This window comes from Artemia franciscana, chromosome 13 (assembly GCF_032884065.1).
Source record: "Artemia franciscana chromosome 13, ASM3288406v1, whole genome shotgun sequence".
NCBI lineage: Eukaryota > Metazoa > Arthropoda > Branchiopoda > Anostraca > Artemiidae > Artemia > Artemia franciscana.
In genome coordinates, this window is record NC_088875.1 from 36,734,560 (window position 1) to 36,756,511 (window position 21,952).

Sequence of the window (21,952 nt, forward strand, 5' to 3'; positions counted from 1 at the left end):
GTTGTATGTGGAGAGTTTCACGGAGCAACTTCTTTTCCTTGAAAAAAAAAAAAAATCCAAAAACAGGTGAAAAAACATCCAAAAGTAATACTCAAATAAAAGAAAATCCTTCCAAAAAAAAAATCTAAAAGTAATACTCAAATAAAGAAAAATAAAGATTGAAAACTCTGATAACGTATTCCTGCAGGAAAGGGGAATAAAGATTGGGAATTGAAACTGTGGTATAAACCGCAAAGAGCTTTTCGATTATACCATTATAGGGTGAACTTTTTCACCCGGTATCTTTCTAAGCAGCTCTATTCATCAGGATTAAATAGATAGAAGAAAATCAGCAACCGACAACGACTTTCAACCAATTCACTGAGACACAGCAAGGAACTACTTTGCTAAAATAGATTGAGCTAGATACGTATGGAACAGCAGTGGTAAATTAGTAATTAGAGCACAATAATCGGAAGAAATGATTATTGTCAGGACTACCGTCACATAACCGTCAGGATTACCCTCTTCATCACCAACTAAATATCAACCCATATCACTGGTAAAGCTTCAGCTGGCCTCAGTATATGGCTTGATAAGCCTAAGCATTACATGAAATATTGCTTGGAGTACGCTTTAAACTGTTCATTACAGTCCCCCAAGAAGTTCTATCACTTGGTATAGCCCATGCATTCAAACAAGCATGGCGTGACTACTTTAACAATCTCCCTCAGATTTCTGTTTAATCTTAAGAACGCCACCACAGGGAGGAATGCGTTAACCTCAACCTCACCTGCTTTTACGTTTAATTAGTAAATATACGCTATCTTCTATCAAGGCCGTATCCATTAGATATAAAATACGAGGAACTTCAGCTTAATCATTTTTTTAGAGTTTGCAAAAAAACTGTCTTTTGGGAACCCCAAATTATTCGGGCTAATATATGGATGAAGTGTGACAAGTTATTAAAAAAAACATACTTTTATGCAAACCCTCCCAGACAAAAAAAAGCAGGACGCCCTCAAATGAGTGGAAAGGTCAAATGAAACAATTTATTGGAAGTTTGAAATTCATGGAAGAAGTAAAGAGTGCAGCTCTGTGTGGAGGAAGAGCGTCCTTAGCTCTGTTGGCCTCGAACGGCTTGATGCTGTAGTCAGTTGCCAGTATTAGAACTAGTAATAGTAGGCTACGTAATTCATGGAATGGCATGTTATGAAAAACAAACACAACTACAGATTAACTTCTGCCAGCTTTTATGAACTTCTGTGATATTTCACATTGTCACTAATCAATCATCACTGAACTGTATTCAAGGAAATCGACCAAAAGCATGGCCCAAACATCCTGTAAAAATGAGCAAGACTATCTTTTACAGAAGATTTTCAGAAATGGTATATGATTTTAGAATAAACAGCGCACAAATGAAAACAACACACGCTTCTCCATCACATCACAATGGGTAGGGAATGTAGATCACTCAAATAGAGTGCGTTGTGCTAACCGTATAATGTATCCCTCTATGTTAAAGCATAATTTAAATCTTAACAGCCCCCCCCCCCCCAATTACCACCCCAATACCAAGATTCAACGAAAACTTGAAACATTTATTTAAAAGCTTTCTACAAAACTAAACAAATTTCGTTGCAATAGATAATAGCTTGGTATAGTCTATCTTTTTAGGGACACATCTTTCTTTAAGAATTTTTCGAAGAACACTAGGTATTGGGGCATATATTCGTGTACCTAGTGGAGTGCCATTGTCATCAATCAAAACAATATTATTTGAATCAAACTTCGGCACTAAACTTCTTTGTTTTTGTTTGACACCAACTATTACCGCTTTCTTCTTTTGACCATTAATAGCTATCATTACCTTGTCACCTAAAAGAAAAAGAAGAATATCAGTAATTTATTTAGCTGAGCAAATTCAATACGGTCTAAAATTAAATAAAAAAATGGAAGAAGAATCGATTTATAGTTTTGAAAAGGATTAGGGTTTAGTTCGTGTTTGTCAATATTTAAGCTTATTCTAGACTTATTGGCATCACTATAACAAAAGACAAATAATAAAGCAGAATTAAAAAGTAAATGCAAGAAAACCCGCCTATTAAAGTTCTCCACTTGCTTAATATCAGATTAATTGGTCAGAAATAGAGACTACTTTTAAACTTGGATCGTGTCTTCTCAGATTCATGTCAGCGTCTCTACCGTATACGTACTTTTAATTTTGGACAGATGAGATCCAAACGGCATCTGAGTTTCTAAAGCTCAAATATTTACATTTTTTGACAAAAGCAACTCTTGTTTCTTGAAATATTTAAGCCTCCAAGCCAAAGAAAATATTGTCCTTGGCTTCCCAGAATACTTGAAAAGTTTTTACTCCATACCTAATTTTCACTTTGTGGCCGTGTGAGATTCAGAAGAGAAACAAAAAGAAACATTTGTATAATACAACGAAAACAATTTTGTTGCTGGAAATATTGGAATCCCTAAGACAAAAAAAAAATACCGATCACTTCTCCCACGCCAGCAACTCTATCAAGTGGGAATACTTTAATACGCTGAAAACCTACCAACACATATCACACGTCTTAATTTTGTCATTTGTTCTTGCTATTTTTTTACGGATGAATATATAAAATTGAATATATATATATATATATATATATATATGAATATATAAAATTGAATATATATATATATATATATATATATATGAATATATATGTATATATATATATATATATATATATATATATATATATATATATATATATATATATATATATAAATGAATACATAGAATAGTAACAGAATATTGGGAGACGGTTCATGCAAACGGGAACTGAAAGCTCTAGTGTCCTTTTTAAGTAATAAAAGAAATTTAAGAACAGTAAAGTGATCAGCACCTGAGAACCCCTGAAAATGGTGTTTTATCAATGCCCCACTCAGTGCGAATCACTAAGGTGTAGCCTTTACCAAGCTGAAGACCAAAAACAGTACAAGCAGAAAGTTTGAAGCAACAAGGTATTACTTGAGCTCTAGAACGCTCTATTCCGTTACTGTGATAATATTTGGAATGTGGTAGTCTTGAGTATACAATTGCATCCATAAAAAGTATTTAATCTGACTTGTCACAGCCCGCGGGAGGGTGGAAGGGTTTCTGGTAGCTTTTCATGGGAGAACGTGTATCGGATTTGAAGAACTTGACTCTGAGAGGGTTGTGACCATTATCATCGTTTAGTCAGAGGCTCTTATAATATTCAAAGTATAATTCCCCCCCCCCAGGCATCTATTGCCGGTTGACTGTCAAGGCGTACTCACAATTGCAGAAATCTAAGCTTCTGACTTTATTTTTCAACTTGCCAGAGTCAATCAAGGGAATCACTCTTTTATACTGAAAAATACTACGTTTACGTTTTACGTAAATACCACGATAAAAGCTTACGTTTTTATCCCTTTTGCCTGTTGAGGATGAAACGGGGCATCCCGACAAGGACAAATTACTTAACTCCATTTTGAGCACCCCATGCTTGAGAGGAAATGGCTAGTCCAGTCAAAAAAAAAAACTAAACTTTAGGAAAATCAATTTGCCCCTCTATTTTCCTTTTGGATATATTATTGGGGTACTTGCTGAATGGGGATTCGGAGCAGGGAGGATTTCGGATATCATTGTGTTAAGCTGACCTTTTTAAACATTTTGGTGGAAAAGTAATTTTTGCCAATTTCCCGAGGTCACGCCAAATTTCTGCATCACTAAGTGGTATGAAAACTGACCTATAGTTCCAACACGGGTTTTATTGTAAACGTGGATACATTTTGGTGGTCTTCCTTCCAGCATAGCTTGCTTTCCGAGTGCACTGTTGTCAACTACACGCAGTCTTGTCATATGCATTATCTGTAAAATATAATTAGATAGTAGGAAGGAAATAAAAAGCAAGACTTCGACAGTATAAAAAAAGGTTTCCTTTTCGCCATAAAGAAGGAAAAATAATCCAAATTTAACCATTTTAGTACTGATATTACCTGAAAATGAACTTATTTTTTGAACATAGCAATTAGGCAGCATTTGCCTTAAAAAAGATTTTTTATTTCATTACAATCATAAAACAAAATACAGAATAAACATTTTAGAAATATTATTAACAGTAGCAAAAACCCTACAAAAAATTACTAAACATAGTGCATAGAGTACATGACATGGCCTAGTCTTACTGAACTGTGCTAGATTTTCTCTTTCGTTTTTGTTTTTTTTATACACAACATTGATCATGGCTTATCGGTGAAATGTAAGGACATTAACTACGTTGTCGCAATGATGTGGGGAGCTCTGCCACCTTAAGTTTCCCACATTCTTTTATTATACTTCAGAGCTGTTTATTCAGAAATTTCAACACTGACTTTCTTACATTGCAGATAGATAAGGATGCTTTATTTCTCACCGTTAGTGGCATCGCAATTTTGTCTTTTCTTTGAAGGCAATTTTCCACTTCTAGTGTGGAATGGAATATCAGAAGATTGTTCATGAGGCAAGGTGTGAATATCACAAAACGAAACTCTAGACCACAATTTTGAAGTTTTTCCAGGAGGTAGAATCCCTTGGACTAATCTGAAGAATGAGGGGTCCCGTCCTCACCCTCTCCCTACCCCCCCCCCCCCGCCTCGGTTTGAAATTTGCAAAAAAAAAATGTCAATCACGAATACCGAATAGAAAGTGAAGCTTGCTTACAAGTCCAGCTAGAGAAAGTTATTCCAAGTACCAGCTGAACAGGCAGGATATTTGAAAACTGGCTATGCTTCCAATATCAAAACCTATCTAAAGAACTAACATTATTAATTGGGTTCATTCATAATTCACTTTATGATTTATTTACTTATTATTTACACTTTATGAATTATTATCACTATTTACTTTATGGAGTTAGTGATTTAGAAAATAAAAACAATAGAGAAATTTACGTGTTGTTTTAAAGCAGTGAGTGTAATAATTTGAATACGGTGCTAAAACCACAAACCAACCAAGAACACTTTCAACTATCAGCCTGGATTTGCTTTCTAAGTCTTGTCATCTTGCCAATACTGATTTAGCAGCTTTCTACTAGTCACAAGAATCAGAAGAAAAAGTGACCTAACTCGCAAATAACGCCCAAATATTTCTTACTCTAAATGGCGAAACTAACAGTTATACAAGATGGAGTGCTGCACTAGTTTACAAATTTTAACATCCCAATATTCGAAAAATTTTAAGGTAGCTGACAAATAGGTCTACTATCCCCAGTCCTCCAAAAAAATTGAGTAAGCTTTTCAAAGAGACAAGTTTATTATTCCATAATTGACCTTATTCATAACACCAAAAAAGATCAAGGAATGCTTAAAACTTATGATTGGGGTTTTAGGGATAAAACTATGTTTCTTCCCTTGACAAAATCATCGAGGGAGGGGAAAGAAATCAATTTAAATTCAGCATCACAGCTTCAAAACCTGTATTTGTGTGTGTATTTTTTTTAACTTTTATTACTCTTTGCTTTGCTAGGTTTAAGGGTAAGGTAAAAAATGCCATCCTGTGCTTTTGCACACCTTTCCTGTTTACTATTTCCAAACTTCTCCTGCTACCCATTTAGAGCTGGGTCGACTCTGGCTGAGCTTACAGAGTCACGCCACTGACCCCCGTTCCGAACCAAATGATGATCAGCGCATTAAAAAATTCAAACCAGCAATAATTTTCGTTTGTGAAATTCCCTACTGAATGTTTTACGAAAATTTCTCAAGCATCATAGATAAATCAAGGAAGGCAGAGCTAATACAAAAAATTGAAACAAACTATATTAGGATATTTAACAAGAGCTAAAAGCTCATATGGCACTTGTGACGAGGTCGGAAAAGCCAAGAGCCAAGAGCTCCTATGGCATGAGCTCTAGCAAGATTTTAAGAATCTATAGATTGCTTTAAAAGGAAAATCAGAGGCTTAATGCCGGTCGGGATTAAAAATAAGAGCTCTGAGTCACGAGGTCCTTCTAAATGTCAAAGTCCATTAAGATCTGATCACCCACTCGCAAGTTAAAAATACCTCAATTTTTCTAATTTTTCTTCTCCCTTCAGCCCCCCAGATGGTCCAATCAGGGAAAACGACTTTATCAAGTCAATTTGTGCAGCTCCCTCACACACCCACCAATTTTCATCGTCCTAGCACGTCTAGAAGCACCAAACTCGCAAAAGCACTGAATCCCAACCCCTAACTCCCCCAAAGAGAGTGGATCCAGTCCGGTTACGTCAATCACGAATCTACGACATTTATAAGCATTTTCCAAGATTTCCGGTTTCCCCCTCCAACTCCCCCCAATCTCAACAAATCTGGTCGGGATTTGAAATAAGAGCTCTGAGACATGAGTTGCTTCTAAATATCAAATTTCATTAAGATCCCGTCACCCGTTCTTAAGTTAAAAATACCTCAGTTTTTCTAACTTTTCCAAAATTAACAACCCGCAGCTCCCCAAAGAGAACGTTCCAATTATGCCAATCACGTATCTATAACTCGCGTTTATTCTTTCCTTCAAGCTTCGTCCCTATCTCTCCACTCTATGCGTTTTGCAAGATTTCTAGTCTCCCCCTCCAGCTCCCCCTAATGTCACTGGTACCGGTCGGGATTTAAAATGAGAGTTCTAAAGCACAAGACCCTTCTAAATATAAAATCTCATTAAGATCTAACCACCCATTGGTAAGTTACAAATACTTCATATTTTCTAATTTTTCAGAATTGCTCCCCCCCCCCCCCAATTCCACCAAAGAGAGCGGATACGGTCCGGTTAGGTCTGTCACTTATCTTGGACTTGTGCTTATTCTTCCAACCAAGTTCCTTCCTGGTCTGTCCGCTTTAAGCATTTTCCAAGATTCCCCCCCCCCCTCCCAATGACAATGGATCCGGTCGGGATTTAAAATAAGAGATCTGAGTTACGCGGTCCTTCTAAATATGAAATTTCATAAAAATCCGATCATTTCTTCGTAAGTTAAAAATACCTCATTTTTTAATGTTTTAGAATCTACCCTTCCCCCCCCCCCAACTGCCCCAAAGAGAGCGGATCCGTTCCGATTATGTCGTGTATCTAGGACTTGTGCTTATTTTTCCCACCAAGTTTCATCCCGATCCCTCCACTCTAAGCGTTTTCCAAAATTTTAGGCTGCCCCCCCCCAATGTCACCGGATATGGTCGGGGTTTAAAAAAAGAACTCTGAGACACGATTTCCTTCCAAATATCAAATTTCATTAAGATCGGATTACTCCTTCGTAAGTTAAAAATCCCTCATTTTTTCTAATTTTTCAGAATCAAACCTCCCCCCAACTCCCCCAAAGAGAGCGGATCCGTTCCGGTTATGTCAATCACGTATTTAGAACTTGTGATCATTTTTCCCACCAATTTTCATCTCGATCCCTCGGCTCTAAGCGTTTTCCAAGATTTTAGGTTTCCCCGCTCCAACTCCCCCCAATGTCACCTGATCCGGTCGGGATTTCAAATAAAAGCTCTGAGACACGATATCCTTCCCAACATCAAATTTCATTAAGATCCGAGCGCTCGTTCGTAAGTTAAGAATACCTCCTTTTTCTAATTTTTCTGGTTTAACTGCCCCTCCCACTCCCCCCAAGATGGTCGAATCGGGGAAACGATAATTTCTAATTTAATCTGGTCTGGTTCTTGATACGCCTGCCAAATTTCATCGTCCTAGCTTACCTGGAAGTGTCTAAAGTAGCAAAACCAGGACAGACAGACAGACCAACAGACCGACCGACAGAATATGCGATCGCTATATGTCACTTGGTTAATACCAAGTGCCATAAAAACTATAGCAATAATTTTTATGGGAATAAAATGTTAACTAAATTTGGTCTTCTTAATGGAAAAATTAAGTTCCAGTGGACAAGACCACAAGAAAATTAGGGGGTATAAGCTACAGTTCCTCCCCCGATTAGCTTCCCTTGATTGACTAGCTGAAACATAGATTAGGATTCATGAATTTTAGATCTAGATCTTGAAATAAAAAAGGAATTCAAGCTCCAAAATGAGAGCTTTATCAGCAAAATCGAGGAGTCCCCTTCCATAGAAAAATTTAAATATATATTTTTTTTTAATCTGACCAAAATCGGCAAAAAATCAACTTTTATACCCAAAGACATGCTTGTCTAAGCGTCAGATTCCTTCTTAAACATGCTCTGATCACCCTATAGAGGATTGGTATGACTATTTTTATGGCGAACAGAGTAGGAATGCATAACATAGACACTAAAATTGTATACAGAGAAAAATTTACATGATTGGCAGTAGACGTTGTCGAAAATTCATTTGCCCCTTGTAAAACTTTCTGGGCTGTCCTCAAACAGAGATTGCCTGATAAATTCCACATACCACCAAGCAAGCTGACTTCACAAACTGAAAAAGACAGGAATAATTTTAATACTGTCAATAGCGCAGTGCTACATTGTGTATGTTGTATTACACTTCAGACTTCAAAACAGCTAAAAATCTGGCTGCATTAATTTCTAATTGCTACTGTTAAATCTACAAAACCCAATAACCTAGCTCGTTTTTGCTAGTCCTAAATGGAGTAGTGTACCTCTTTTTGGACAGACAAGGCACTTGAGAAGCTAAACAAATGTGCCCCTGTACTTTCTGTACAACATACATTTTCTGAAAAAAAAACATATTCTATAAAGTTCAAGAACTATAGTTCCAACGTCTTAAAAGGGACATCATGCCTCCTCCTAAGCTTTAATACAAAATCAAAAATTTGGATTACAAATAAAATAGTATAGTTATGCTTGAACAGTTGAATGAATCATAGGCACACAAATTCAGCCCTTTCGTGAGAGTTAGAATTAAGCATCGGCACTGTTTCTGTTTTTGAGAAAAACAGAAACAGAAAAAAACAGTTAGAAAAAAAACAGAACAGAAACAGAAACAGGTCAAACAAAAACAGGTGACCTGTTTCTGTAATCTATTCTGTTTTTCGAAAAAACAGAAAACAGCTGTTTTTTAAAAAAAAACAGCTGTTTTAACAGCTGTTTTTCCTGTTTTTTCCTTACTTCTTCTATTTCTAATAGGAAAGAAAACATCTTCTTGTTAAATCCTTGTAGTCACATACAAAAGATGAGCAACTTCGTGTAATTCAACACACTAGCGTATTTTTAGGGGGGGGCGAAATTTGTCATAAAATGTGTCCAATCGGGTGATACCAACGCTATATTCCTTTCAAGCTTAAATGTCATTTATAATTGACAATTTACCCTAGTTGCTCTTAGACCGTTGCTTTAGCGGTAAACCATTGCTCAAAGCATATACCAACACTATATTCACCGCTTAAAGCACGGATGCTTTCAAGCCGAGGCTACTTAGACCGCTGCTTGCTAATATATACCAGACAGACACAGAGTCATCCCATCTAGCTTATGTCCACCGCTTAAGTTAGAGGCTATTTAAACCGTCGCTATAGCGGTAACCCATTGCTCTAAGCAAATACCAACGCTCTATAACGCTCTATGGTTAGACCATTGCTCAAGTGGTAATAACCCTCCGCTACACACATACCAAGGTGTCTAGGTTCACCGCTTAAAGTACGGATGCCTTCAAGCCGTGGCTTGTTGGACCGCTGTTCTAGCGGTAACCCATTGCTCTAAGTAAATACCAACGCTATATTCCTCTTTTATATGGGATTTCATTGAGCCCATGTTTGCCGCTTAAAGCACGAATCCTTAAAGCCGTCAATGGTTAGACCGTTGCTCAAGCGGTAATAGCCATCCGCTACACATATACCAACAGTAGAGACATTGTCATATGGGGTTCCCATCTAGCCCATGTCCACTGTATAGCGTTCAAGCTTCTCTCTCTTTCTCTATCTCTCTCTTTCGCTCAGATTTACCCCGCCGTGAATTAGCATGAGAGGTTGACTCTAGTTGAGCATTGTGGAGTGACATGCATGAGAGGAAAATTTTCAAGTAGTCAACCCGTAGTCAACGGGTTGACTCTATTTCGGCATTGTCAAGGGACATGCATGCACGGAGAGGTGTAGCATAAATGGGAGACAGTCACAACGGCAATCAAAGGGGTAAAATTAACCTTGACTGGGTTGCCCACTTAATTGGACAATCTGTCTTAGCTTTTTTCTACAATTGGCCATGACTTTGACTTTTCCCACAACTATTCCCTTTTTGTTTAAATTCAAAAATCAACGGTATCATGGTATCATGCCCGCTAGATGTGCGTTTCGGCACGGTAGGTACGGGTAGGTATCATGCGTTTCGGTATCATGCCCGCTAGATAGCGCGGCATTTGAAAAAAAAAACAGAAAAAAAAACAGAAAACAGATAAAAAAAAAACAGAAACGGAAAAAAACAGATGAAAAAAAAACAGAACAGAAACAGAAACAGGTAAAACAAAAACAGGTAGCCTGTTTCTGTTTTCTGTTCTGTTTTTTTGTAAAAACAGAAACAGAAACAGGCAGAAACAGGCAAGAAAAAACAGAAACAGAAACAGAAAACAGAAACAGTGCCGATGCATAGTTAGAATATTTTTTCCCTTAGCACGTTTTGCAAAATATTGATTTGTTCTGAAAGGGGCAGGGTTCTAATTCACGAAAATGTATGAGGTGCGAGAATTCTATATATTTTCTTGAAAATAAAAGAAAAAATTACTTTTTAAAATCTATGGGGGGGGGGCGAGACATTTTTAGGGTCCTCCCAATTTTGTAACGTAAATACCAAACAAAGATATTTTTCAAATATAAGAGAATGGGAAGACGATTACTCCCCACCCGCCTTAAGGATACTGTGGATAAACCTTGTTAGGGGGGAGGGGGGTAACCTGTGTGTGCGTATGTAAAGCCTAATGCTACCTGCTAGGTTTATATTTAAACTATGTTCTTTGTACTGAAGGATGTATTTTTCTCCAAATTAAGGGGTTCTAAGTTGACTATCCTGAAAATGCATTACCTTATATACATTAGGAGGCAAAGACTTTATTTTGTACGTGAAGCCTGAGGCTGCAAAGCATTAAACTAGAGACACCTATTAAGTGCTTGATTTGCCAGACTCCTTTAGCTTATCCACCACATTTAAACGCTTTCTTATTGGAATAAAGGTGTATTTCCCTTGTCCAATTTACTACAAACAATTTTCTTTTGACTAGATAAAAATATAAATATTGATCATTTAATAGTAATCCAGTTCTAACAGTTTATATATATATATATATATATATATATATATATATATATATATATATATATATATATATATATCATGAAAAGAGAAATCACCAATGCAACAGCACAAACACAAAAAAAAAAAAAAAAAAAAAAAAAAAAAAAAAAAAAAAAAAAAAAAAAAAAAGAGACAGAAGGAGAAAAGGAAGACTGTTTTCCTAAATTAGTGATTAATATAGACCAGCACTTGAATGAGGCCTTAACCCTACTCATCCATACAATCACATAGGTCAAACAGCATAGCCACACACAATCAACCATAAAGAATAATCCATGGACAGGCAGTCATGTCGTCAATAAGTATAAGTCGTCATTTACCAAACAATAGAAAAAATAATATAGACAAATAATTCAGAGGCAACACCCAACATAAGGGCTCATCAGGAGAATACACTGGCCTATATAGGGTTTCGCCACTCTAAATTCTCTACCCAGCACAGTGTTGTGGCTACCACAGAATATCCATGGCATCCCCGCGTCAGGTATCACCCCCAAAATACATGCCTATGAAAAAAAAAAAAAAAAAAAAACAGCAAATGTAAAACAACCAAGTAAAACCAAAACAAGCTTATCCTGTTAATATATCCAACTTGTATACTCTATGAAAAATTTATGCTGTGTGGCACTGTCTACTATAAACCACAGACGAATGATTCCCTTGATTGTACCTATCTGTGGTGACTCTTCCCAAGTGGTATTATATTGCATCTATCCTAGCAATCTCCTAGTCAAAAGGTGTGTCAAAACTCTTTTACTTAATTTTGTGTGAAGTTTTATTCTCTACTTCAACAATGAAGCCAGAGAGATCTAACATAGGACCTTATTTTCTCCAAACTGCAAATTAAGGCTATTGAGGCAATAGTATTTTACCTAATGCCTAGCAATTTTGTTATTATACCTTAGCACTTGGTTCAGTAGAAGGAACAAACTATATTCTTACCTATTTGAAAAAAAAAGAAGAAAACTGACACAACTAGCCTAGCATCATTTCTAGCAAGTCAAGTGAAACTTCATAGGTCAATACTAAACTTAGAATTTAATGATAGCCTTTTGGGTACTTGTATGATATACACCCTACTGCTCAAGTTGTTCATGCATTGACACACTGTAAACCAATTTCTTTTGCAAGTTTCTTTCAACTTAGCATGAGAAAAGACAAACATTTTTTCGGATTACTTATTTGTTAATACCATTTATGTTTTCAAGAGCTAATGAAAAAAAGAAAAAGATTTGGGATGGGAGAAACATATAGTAAATAAAATTCGACTATTTTAGTAAGCAAACAAATTCATGTAGAATCTTATATCTTTGGCAAATGGCCTTCTTATCAGTTCATATACAGAGGCTGGCAACCATTTACAGTTAAAGAAAAAAAACTTTTAAAATCATATTAGCTCAGCAGAAAAGTTAATGAGCTGTGAAGAATATTTTATGATGGTAGTGGAAAGAGAGCTTGGCTAGGGCCACTTTAATATTCGAGGAAAGTTTACTTTCTGATAGTCTTCATGTGCAGCCTTTCACAGCAAATATGATGCAGTTATATCATAAAAAAGTTTTCTGTTCTTTTCTTTCTATTATTGGATATTTATTCAATTCTAGACAAATATTATTTTTTTTTTTTAGTTTGGAGCCTGTTCAATTCGAATCATTGTACCCTTTTGTTCTCATCTTGACAGTGAAAAACCTTAAGAATTATTCCGAATATTTTCCACTAATTCCTTATGTTTAATATTTGATCTGTATTGGAATATTTAACATGTTTTGACTATATGACACAATATTTTTTGCTTCTTTTGTACATCATATTTTATTTATTTCGTACTTAATTTAGTCACTGCACTAGATTCTAGATTATTTCTGTTTGAAACACAAAACAAATTTAGCTCTCTCAGTTCTTTTCAAAATAAATATTATCTCGACCATTACTTCACATGTGCAAAATGTGCAATTACTATGCTGAAAAACAAAAATACGACCATCTTTGCAAAATTTTATCATACCCACAGCAAAGTTCTGCACATAATAAGATATGTATGTAATTGGATATATTTTGATTTATAATAGTAAAAAAAAATACATCTATATAATACAAAAGACCTAGGGTATGTTATGTGGGCGTATATTTTCAGTTGTTTTGATTGATCTGTTAGTGAAAAGATCAACTTACCCCTTAATGTTCTCTTAACCTCTCTTTCAAAATATACAGATTCTTACCAAAGCAAATTCCTTTTTGGGCCCTTAAAAGAATCACCTTGCTCCTTATTTTTTCATAGCAGAACTAACACTAAATAGTAGCCTACCATTGATTCAAAATCAAATACTGATTTTATATTTTGCAGATATCTATTCCCCATACACTGATTATTATAATCAAAACTGATCAAATTAACAATTTAGAAATCTTGTTTCTATTATTTTAAATTTTTTCAATAGTTCATAGCCAAATTCTTACCACAAATTACTATCACTACTACTACAAACAACAACTCACCACAGCAACAGCCCGCCTGAGGCCAACACAACTACGCACGCTCCTTCTCCATCCCCATCTATTCAAAGCCTCCCTCTTTAGACCCTCCCAGGAAGTTCCCATTTCCTTTAAATCTTTCTTTATGACATCCTTCCATCACAGACGACCTGCTTTCGCTTAGCCATAGACAGTTGACAGAAAAGGACTTTCTTTGGCAATCTGTCATCCTTCATCTGAAGAACATGTCCTAGCCATTTCAACCTTTTCTTTATTATAGCCCTAGAAAGCGGAATTGAACCACATTCTTTGTACAGCCTACTGTTTGAAATATAGTCAGTCAGCCAGGTACCCAGAACAATCAGTTGGCAATTTCTATGGAAACATTTATAAGACATATTCATTTGAATAACTGCTTTCATTTGACAAAATTGACAGAAAATGAATTCCATACTGCTTAAAAGCAACAGAATCGACTTTTAAACGAAGTTGAAAATAAATCTAATGCCAAAAATTAAAAAAATGGCAAAATATTAATCAAATTTTGTATTGAATAAAGTTTTATCTTAGTCATGTCATACTAAAAATTAGGAATAGGGTGCCACTATGGAAGTGGCACCATATGGAATTTCCAAGGCTTCATTATGGAATTTTCAGGTGGTTATTAATGTAAAAAAGACAAATTGAGTGGTATGCTAATCTTTTATCTAACAAATTAACTAAGACATTAAAAAAAAAAAAAAATTCCAGCATAACAACTTGGCTAAATCTAGATTGAAATTTTTTAAGAATTAAGAAATACTTTTTTAAATTAAAAAAAAAATCCAAATATTTCTACAAATCCTAATATTTCTTGAAACCCAACTCGAATTGTTGGACTTTAGATTTCACAACCTAGAGTCAAAGAAAAGCAGACTCAAACCAAAATTAAGGAATAGCTTACTTTTTTAGGTTTAGACAGGTTATAGACATGTCTTCTATACAATTTTTTAAGCCTTAGAAATACAGAAGGCATAGAAATACTAGCTTGAAAATAAATTTTTATGGTGTAATGAATGCTCTGAATTAATTCCTAATATTTTCATTTACTTAACATAGCAACTATCCACATAGCAAAAAGCTTCAAAGAAACATCAAAGAAATCATTGCATTTATAGAGACCTATAACACACTATTATATCACACATTAAATTATGGAGACTAAGTCACATGATTACATTCCATATGATTATCCAATTTCATCCCTGTACTTGAGGCAATTTCTCCAGTTTTTTGCTTCCACTATCTGAATAGTTTTTAAATATTTACAAATTAAAAAAGATTGAAGAGAAACAAAAAAATATGCTAAAAAGAATAGGCATGTTGAATACACTAGGATCTGCCCTCAAGTATTTCCAAGCATTTTGACACATGTTAAACTGGGTTCTGACTTACATCAAAAACAGGTAACTTTTTAAGTCTGTCTAAAATAAAAGTTTTGTACCCTTTTCTGATAAAATTTCAAACTTCTAATCATAAAGTTAGATTTGTAGATTTTTTCCTTCATACTGAAACCCTTTTTGAACCAAAAGTCTTTAAATTAAGCCTTCTGAAGCAGAAAAAGTGGTTTTTTACAAAAACTGTCAAATCATTGGTACCTTTACCCTAATAGCTGCTCATATAAATTTTGTTGAAATGCCACTGCTGTGGTTTTACCATATACTATAAAAGAACATGAAGGGTGGCATTCTGTATCAAACAAAACCATCCTGAATCCTAAAAATAATTGTGAGCCATGAATTCTTACAGCTGCTGTTTTCATTTAATTTTTTTTCTAATTCAAAGGCATGCAACATTATAAACCAAGAAAATGTAAAATATTTTCGAACAAAGTGGATTAAAAGCAAATAGAAGTAGAAATGCCTCAAACATGTATTAACTACAATTCTGGTGCATATTATGAAGTAAGAATTGGTTTCTTAACATGGTTCCTTTGCAAGAGAGTGACTCAGCATTAGATTCCAATGATCCCAGGGGTATGTATTTTGAAGTATCTACACCACTACCTCTTTCCCCTTGACCTTTTCCCTTACCCCTTTCCTTGCAAATTAAAACCTTGAGAAATAGATATAATGCTTTTAAGAGGAAAAAGTATTTTGAACTAGTGTTGGGCAATATTGGATATTGATATATCAGACCAAATATCAATATCAAAACTTAAATATTAATATTGAAAACAATATTTGGATATTTTTGGCTTTTTCTGGTATCTACCAACAAATGTCCAACAGAGAAGATCCAATACAGAAAATTGTTTTGCAAATGACCAAGAAGAAGAAGAAGAGTAATTTCTTCAATCTGTTGACTCATACATGCTGATGAACAGCATGCATAGCTGTATCCATAAGTTGGCATAGCCTGTTATAAAACTCAGACTACATTTAGTGAGGGTGGATTCTCTAATGTTGCTGAGGACCTCCAAAAGGCTAGGCTAGATAAAATGCTTTCTAGGCTTATAGGTCTTCTTTAGATCACATTTGTCATGATTGTCATATCCTTTGATTTGTGTTTCAAGAAATTGTATATTTCCCCAGTGGAAATGGCCTTGCTAGAATCAGTATCAACACATGCAATTGCTGTGATAGTCCATGTGATTTAGGCACAACAGAATCAAGCCAGTTAGTGGGGATCACTTGACAAACTTTCAATGGTAAATGCAAGGTAGGCTTTTCCAGCAGCCACATCTTTCATGGCTCTCCGAATTTTTATTAGAAAATCTGTAGTTCAAAAACACTGGTCTAGCCAAATTGTGGATGTCTTGTAATATTGGTCTCAGAAATTCCTGCACAAAGCTGTCATAAAATTAATGACCATACCCTCCACCAGTGCCCTTTTTGGCTGTAGACGCAAAGCCTGATCATTTGATCAAAAAATTTGCAAAACAAACTGTAAGGAAGGAGCAAGTCAGCCCAGTAGCAACCAAAACTCTGAAACAAGGAATTTTAATAACAGTACACATATCAGAAGAATTGGCCTTTAATGCTGATTCAAGATATGTAAATTCATCAAGTTTAATGTAACTATTGACAGCTAAGAGCCTGAGAAGACATTGTAAAGAAACAGTGGAAACATCCCTAAAAAGGCAACAGATCTTAATGAAAACCATCAGATTGCACTATCAGATTCAGGAAGATTAGAGAACCCTTCTGTAAAGGTTTCTAGCTTCCATTTGCAAAAATGTGGACTTTTGTATTTTTGCCAGGGTGATTGTATAAAAAAAAAACTTCTAGTTCCTCATTTTGTAGACAAAAAAATAAGAAGAACTAGACCCCCCCCTCCCATGCCCTTTTTTCCCAAAGCCATCAAACCAAAATTTTGAGATAGCCATTTCAATCAGCATAATTGGAATGTCAAATAATCATGCCTCTAGAGATGACATGACCCCCCACAGATCCCTTGGGAAAGGTTGTAAGTTATGAAATGTGTTTAAGTTTTACATACAGTATTTGTTACTGAGAAGTAAATAAACATTTTTCAAGGAGGGGGTCCATGGGGAGGGAAGTTTCTGGGATGAACTTTCAAAGAGAACCTTTACACAGGGGAATTTACAGGAATTCCTATACTAAATTATTTTTATTTGACTCACTTTCTCTTTGTCAATTTTACACATTTAAGATAAATTTTACACATTGAGATAATCCAGAGAAGTTGCCTGAGTAAAATTTTCAAAGAGGTTGAAATTATTTGGGGGATTTTTAAGCAAGGGGGGGTTCTGCAGGAGGAATTCTCAATGAAGGGATTTTCATTGGGACATTGGGAGGGTTTCCAGCATTGTTTGAAAAACAATTAGAAACTAAAAGAAAAACAAGTCTTTTTTCAAATTAAAGTAGGCCTAGGATGAAAAGAATTTTCTATGTGGAATTGTCTGTAAGAAAGTTTTGGGCAGGGATAGAGTTGTCTGGGGAAGGAAGATCACTTTCCAAGGAGGAATCTTCATGGGGGGGGGGGAGAATATTATTTTTAAAACAATAATTAAATTTTAAAAAAACAAATTTTTCAACTAAAAGTAAGGAGCAAGATTAAAACTGAAAGCAAACGAAAACCCCTTATATTAGGGGAATGCTGCCCCCTCACTCTTTATGCTAAATTTTGAATTTTTGTTTTAGTTCTTTAAGAACAGTTCCTGAAACACTGGGGCCATATAACTAGAGTTAAAAAGAAAATAAAAAAAACCTTGGCTTGAAGTGTGAGGTATTGAGAAGGGGTTGCCCCCTCATATACAGAATAAATTCTGTTTTTTAAGTTTTGATATTGCTTTTTACTTTCACTTAAAAACCTTTTTTGTTTATATTGAATCTCATGAAAGGCAGAATCAATTGACAGGGATCAATATTGCAATGTTACTGGTTTTGAGTAACCAATAGTTTACTTTTCTTTATCTTGAGCCTGAGTAATTTCAAATCTAGACTTTAGTGATATTTGTTAAGGCAATCAAAGTCCTTTTCTGTATTTTATTTACAGTTTGTAATATGTTTTGCAAAATGCTCTTTAGTTACAATATTTATGATTGAACTTTGGCAAAACCAAGAGTAATCTGAGCCTATATTGTTAGGCTACATCAAATTATTGCCCAACACTATTTTAAGCCTTGTATCTTTGCTTAATTGTAATTTATAAGGTTTTAAAGTTTTTTAAATCTGTTCTTAAATTTGGAAAAAAATTCATGGGTTTAACTAGGGCTATATTAGGCTACCTTAAATTGCAACTTGGAGCAAAGATATTCCTTGTAGAAACTCCAGAGTTGATAATACATGACACATAGTTGAATACATACACTGGTTTGATGTTGCTGATTCAAGTGCTTACCATTTATACTTCTATTCTTTTGTTGACTATTCATTGTCAAGACAGTTCTTAAAGCTGTTTATGGTTTGGGCAGCAATGGCATCTGGCAGTGATTTGTTCAAGAGGTTGGCAACACAGTTGGTAAGAAAATGGGCAAGCTGCCACTTTGAGGAGAAATGCCTGGATAACTGCAAGTTATGTCCCCTTGTATGAGAGTCCTGAGATGCCAGAGGAAGAAGATCAGGAAGTGCCTTTGAATTAATAAGTTTATGAGGCAGAATGGCATCACCCTGTCTTCTTCTATAAGCCACAGTTGGGACTTTCAGCTTGCATAGCCTGGTAGGGTAATGGAGCTCATGCAGTCCACTCACCACCTTAGTGGCTCTTCTCTGGACATCTTCAAGAATTTTAACATCTTTTTTGAAAAAGCAGGATGCAAGGACCATGCCTGTCTCAAGCCTAGGCCAAATAAGTCCTTTAGACAAAAGGCTCAGAATTTTAGGAGAATGGGAGGAAATTGTTCTTTTTATGAGCCCTGTGATGAGCTAGCTGCTGCTGCCTTCTTTGTATGAGTGCTGAATTTAAGATGATTGTTGACAATTACTCCTAGGTCAAATTCTTCCAACACTGGAGAAAGGAACTGACTGTAAAGAAAGTAAGTTGTATTGATATTCTTGTGCCCAAAGTGTAAAACATGACATTTTAACACATTGAAAGTGAGTAGCCAAGATTTCACCTACATGCTAAGGAGATCAAGGTCTTTTTCAAGTTGGGAAGTATCCTCAAGAGTGCTATCTGGACCAATTACCTTGGAATCCTCCACATATAGTGTCATCCTGCTTTTAAGCACTAGAGGAGCATCATTTATGAGAATATTGAACATGGTGGGGCCAAGAACACTACCCTGTAAATGCATGTATTTTGCATATGTATTTTGCATATGTATTTGCACATTTGGGGGAGGGCAGAGGGATAGAATACAGTGACACACTTTTATAAATAATATAAGTAAGCATATTAGAAATTATTTTAAAGTTGTTTCCATAAATTATAGCCTAGGCCTGGTGGTAAACTAGTACTAAGCCTTGATATGGCTTAGCTCTTCATGAGATAATAGGAATTATGCATTTAAAACTGGAGTCAATAGGCTACAAAAAAGTTAGCCTACCAAAGACCAAAAGCTAAGGTAAAAAGCGGTTTTGTTAATACATTGACAGGGTGATCCTATGTCACCAATGCCTTTAAACCCCTAGAAATAAGAAAAGAACAGAGATAGTAGCTTTCCAGGATATATTTCAGAATGTGTCATTGAACTGACAACTAGCCTACTTTCAAAGATAGCAAGAAGCCCCTTCAGCTAGAACTCTATGAACATTTACTTATAAAACCTCATGTTAAAATATAATTACTATGACTAGACCTTTATCCTAGCAGATAATCTACTTCAACAGCATTCAAGATTTGACTTAATTCGGCTGAAAAAAAAAATACTTTCCACTTATTTTTCTATCCGAACAAGATCGTAATATCTTTAAGTAGTTTTTACAGGAAAAGGTAGGTAGCACTAATTACTAATGTTTTGTGGCAAGTCCAGACAATAGTTTTCTGATGAAAATAGCACACCATAACCTCTATAGCTATTGCTATTTTGATGAAGCTGATGGTGAACAGTCTGGAGTTTGCAAAGTAAGAAGGTTCGACTATGTATTTAGTATCACGAGTGTCATTCAGCAGCATATCGACAAATATTTGCAAGGAGCAGTTTGAATAACGAATTATATACCTTTAGATTTAGTTGTCATAATAAATTTACCATTTGATACAGTTTTGTTTTCCTTTACATAATAGGACCAACAGTCATTCCAAGTCATTTTAAACTTCATAAAGTAACCAACTTTTTTACACAAGTCTTTATTTTCATGAATTTTGTCGTTGTTAATATGCGCACCACTTAGCATATTGAAAACTTCTCTTGATCTTAAGTGACAGCTGTGAAATTAGTGTAAACTACTTATGCTAATTAATAAAGTCAGTAGAACTATTTATTGAATAAAGGGTATCCCATCTTGCAAGAGTGGTTACTTCAGCTGGCAACAAATAACTGTCAACCTTTTATCCACTAGAAAAATTCTAGCTGATCTTTTCCCAGTCCTGTATTTACATTCGGGTATGCACATAGTGAATACACTTCTCTCTTGATGAATACATTTCAAATTAACAGAAAAAAGGAAATATGATAGCTCTAGATCTAAAAAGGCAGAATTAAAACCCTGGGCTTCATCTTAACCTGAGCTCCAGACTGTTTTTCACGCTGCAAATTCTGTCAAGGATCGAGTCTGATGAACCACACCAAAAGTTCAATTCAAGGAAAATGAATTAACAGAGTGAAAAAGCACATGAGTAAATGGGTTCACAAAAAATTTTCTGGAGGAACTCATCAATGAAACATAAAACATGTAAGCTCTTTAGGGTGAGACCAGTCAGAACTACAAAAATGGGAACACTCAATCAAAAACCTGAAAGCACTTTTTTTTTAACAAGCTACTTTGCTTGGGTAATGAAGCAAGAAATTGTTACAGATTAATAAAAAGAAGTAAAGTTTCTCACTAATTCATATCTGTACAGTTCCATAACTTTTTTTCTCACTTGTCTTAAAATCCTACCGATTTGTATGGATGTGGTGAGCAGAAGCTCGATAAGATTGAACTCAGCTCAAATAGGATTCAAAAGAGCTGAACCGCCTGAAGTAAGGTCTTAGACTTAATCCAGGTAAGGGTTCAGTGTCTGAACGCCGTTCATGGATAATAGAGCTCATATATACACCTGTTTTCATCATAGTTTATCACATTTTGCGAATATAAATATACCGTCATTATAGCATAACAATAGAAAGGGACAAAAGCGGGCTCACAGAACCGAAAATAAATACACCATGAAATTTTGCCAGTATTCAGAAAAGAATATGATACTAATATGGTAAAAAGAAAGTCTAATAAAACTTCAGCTTGATCCCCCAAAGAAAATTTGCACACCTTCTACCCCCTTTCCATGTAGATTTTCTGCAGATGGCCTTAGTATAAACTCATATACTGTCTCTATAGAAGAAGAAAAAGTGTTATTAACACATTTTAACGTGCATTTATGCATCAATTAATTCCGCACATGTCTAATTTTTGAACACGAAGACAGAGTAAAGTTCAATTTTCTTTTGTGAAATGAATGTACTAATACTAACATGGCCTTTGTAGAGCAACATTATTGAATATTAGGTTTATTTGCTCGTTTATTATTCTTCGTTAGTAATATACATATCTTGCTGTCCTATTCAATAATGATAAACCATTATTTGATAACAAAAAATTATATATATATATATATATATATATATATATATATAATTCAATCTCTTTTATGTTAGCAAAATGAATGAATTTTT

The 21,952-nt window shown here is 35.1% G+C and overlaps 1 protein-coding gene across 1 annotated transcript; it reads right to left on the bottom strand.

Annotated features, from left to right (window-relative positions):
- Positions 1-1,569: 1,569 nt before the first annotated feature.
- LOC136034894 (large ribosomal subunit protein uL14m-like) lies at positions 1,570-20,035 on the bottom strand. The gene is made up of 4 exons (XM_065716390.1): positions 20,012-20,035; positions 8,280-8,398; positions 3,757-3,877; positions 1,570-1,860 (listed from the first exon to the last, which is right to left on the bottom strand). The coding sequence occupies exons 2-4, from the start codon at positions 8,370-8,372 to the stop codon at positions 1,607-1,609; spliced, it is 468 nt and encodes a 155-aa protein (XP_065572462.1). The 5' UTR covers positions 8,373-8,398; positions 20,012-20,035; the 3' UTR covers positions 1,570-1,606.
- Positions 20,036-21,952: the final 1,917 nt, after the last annotated feature.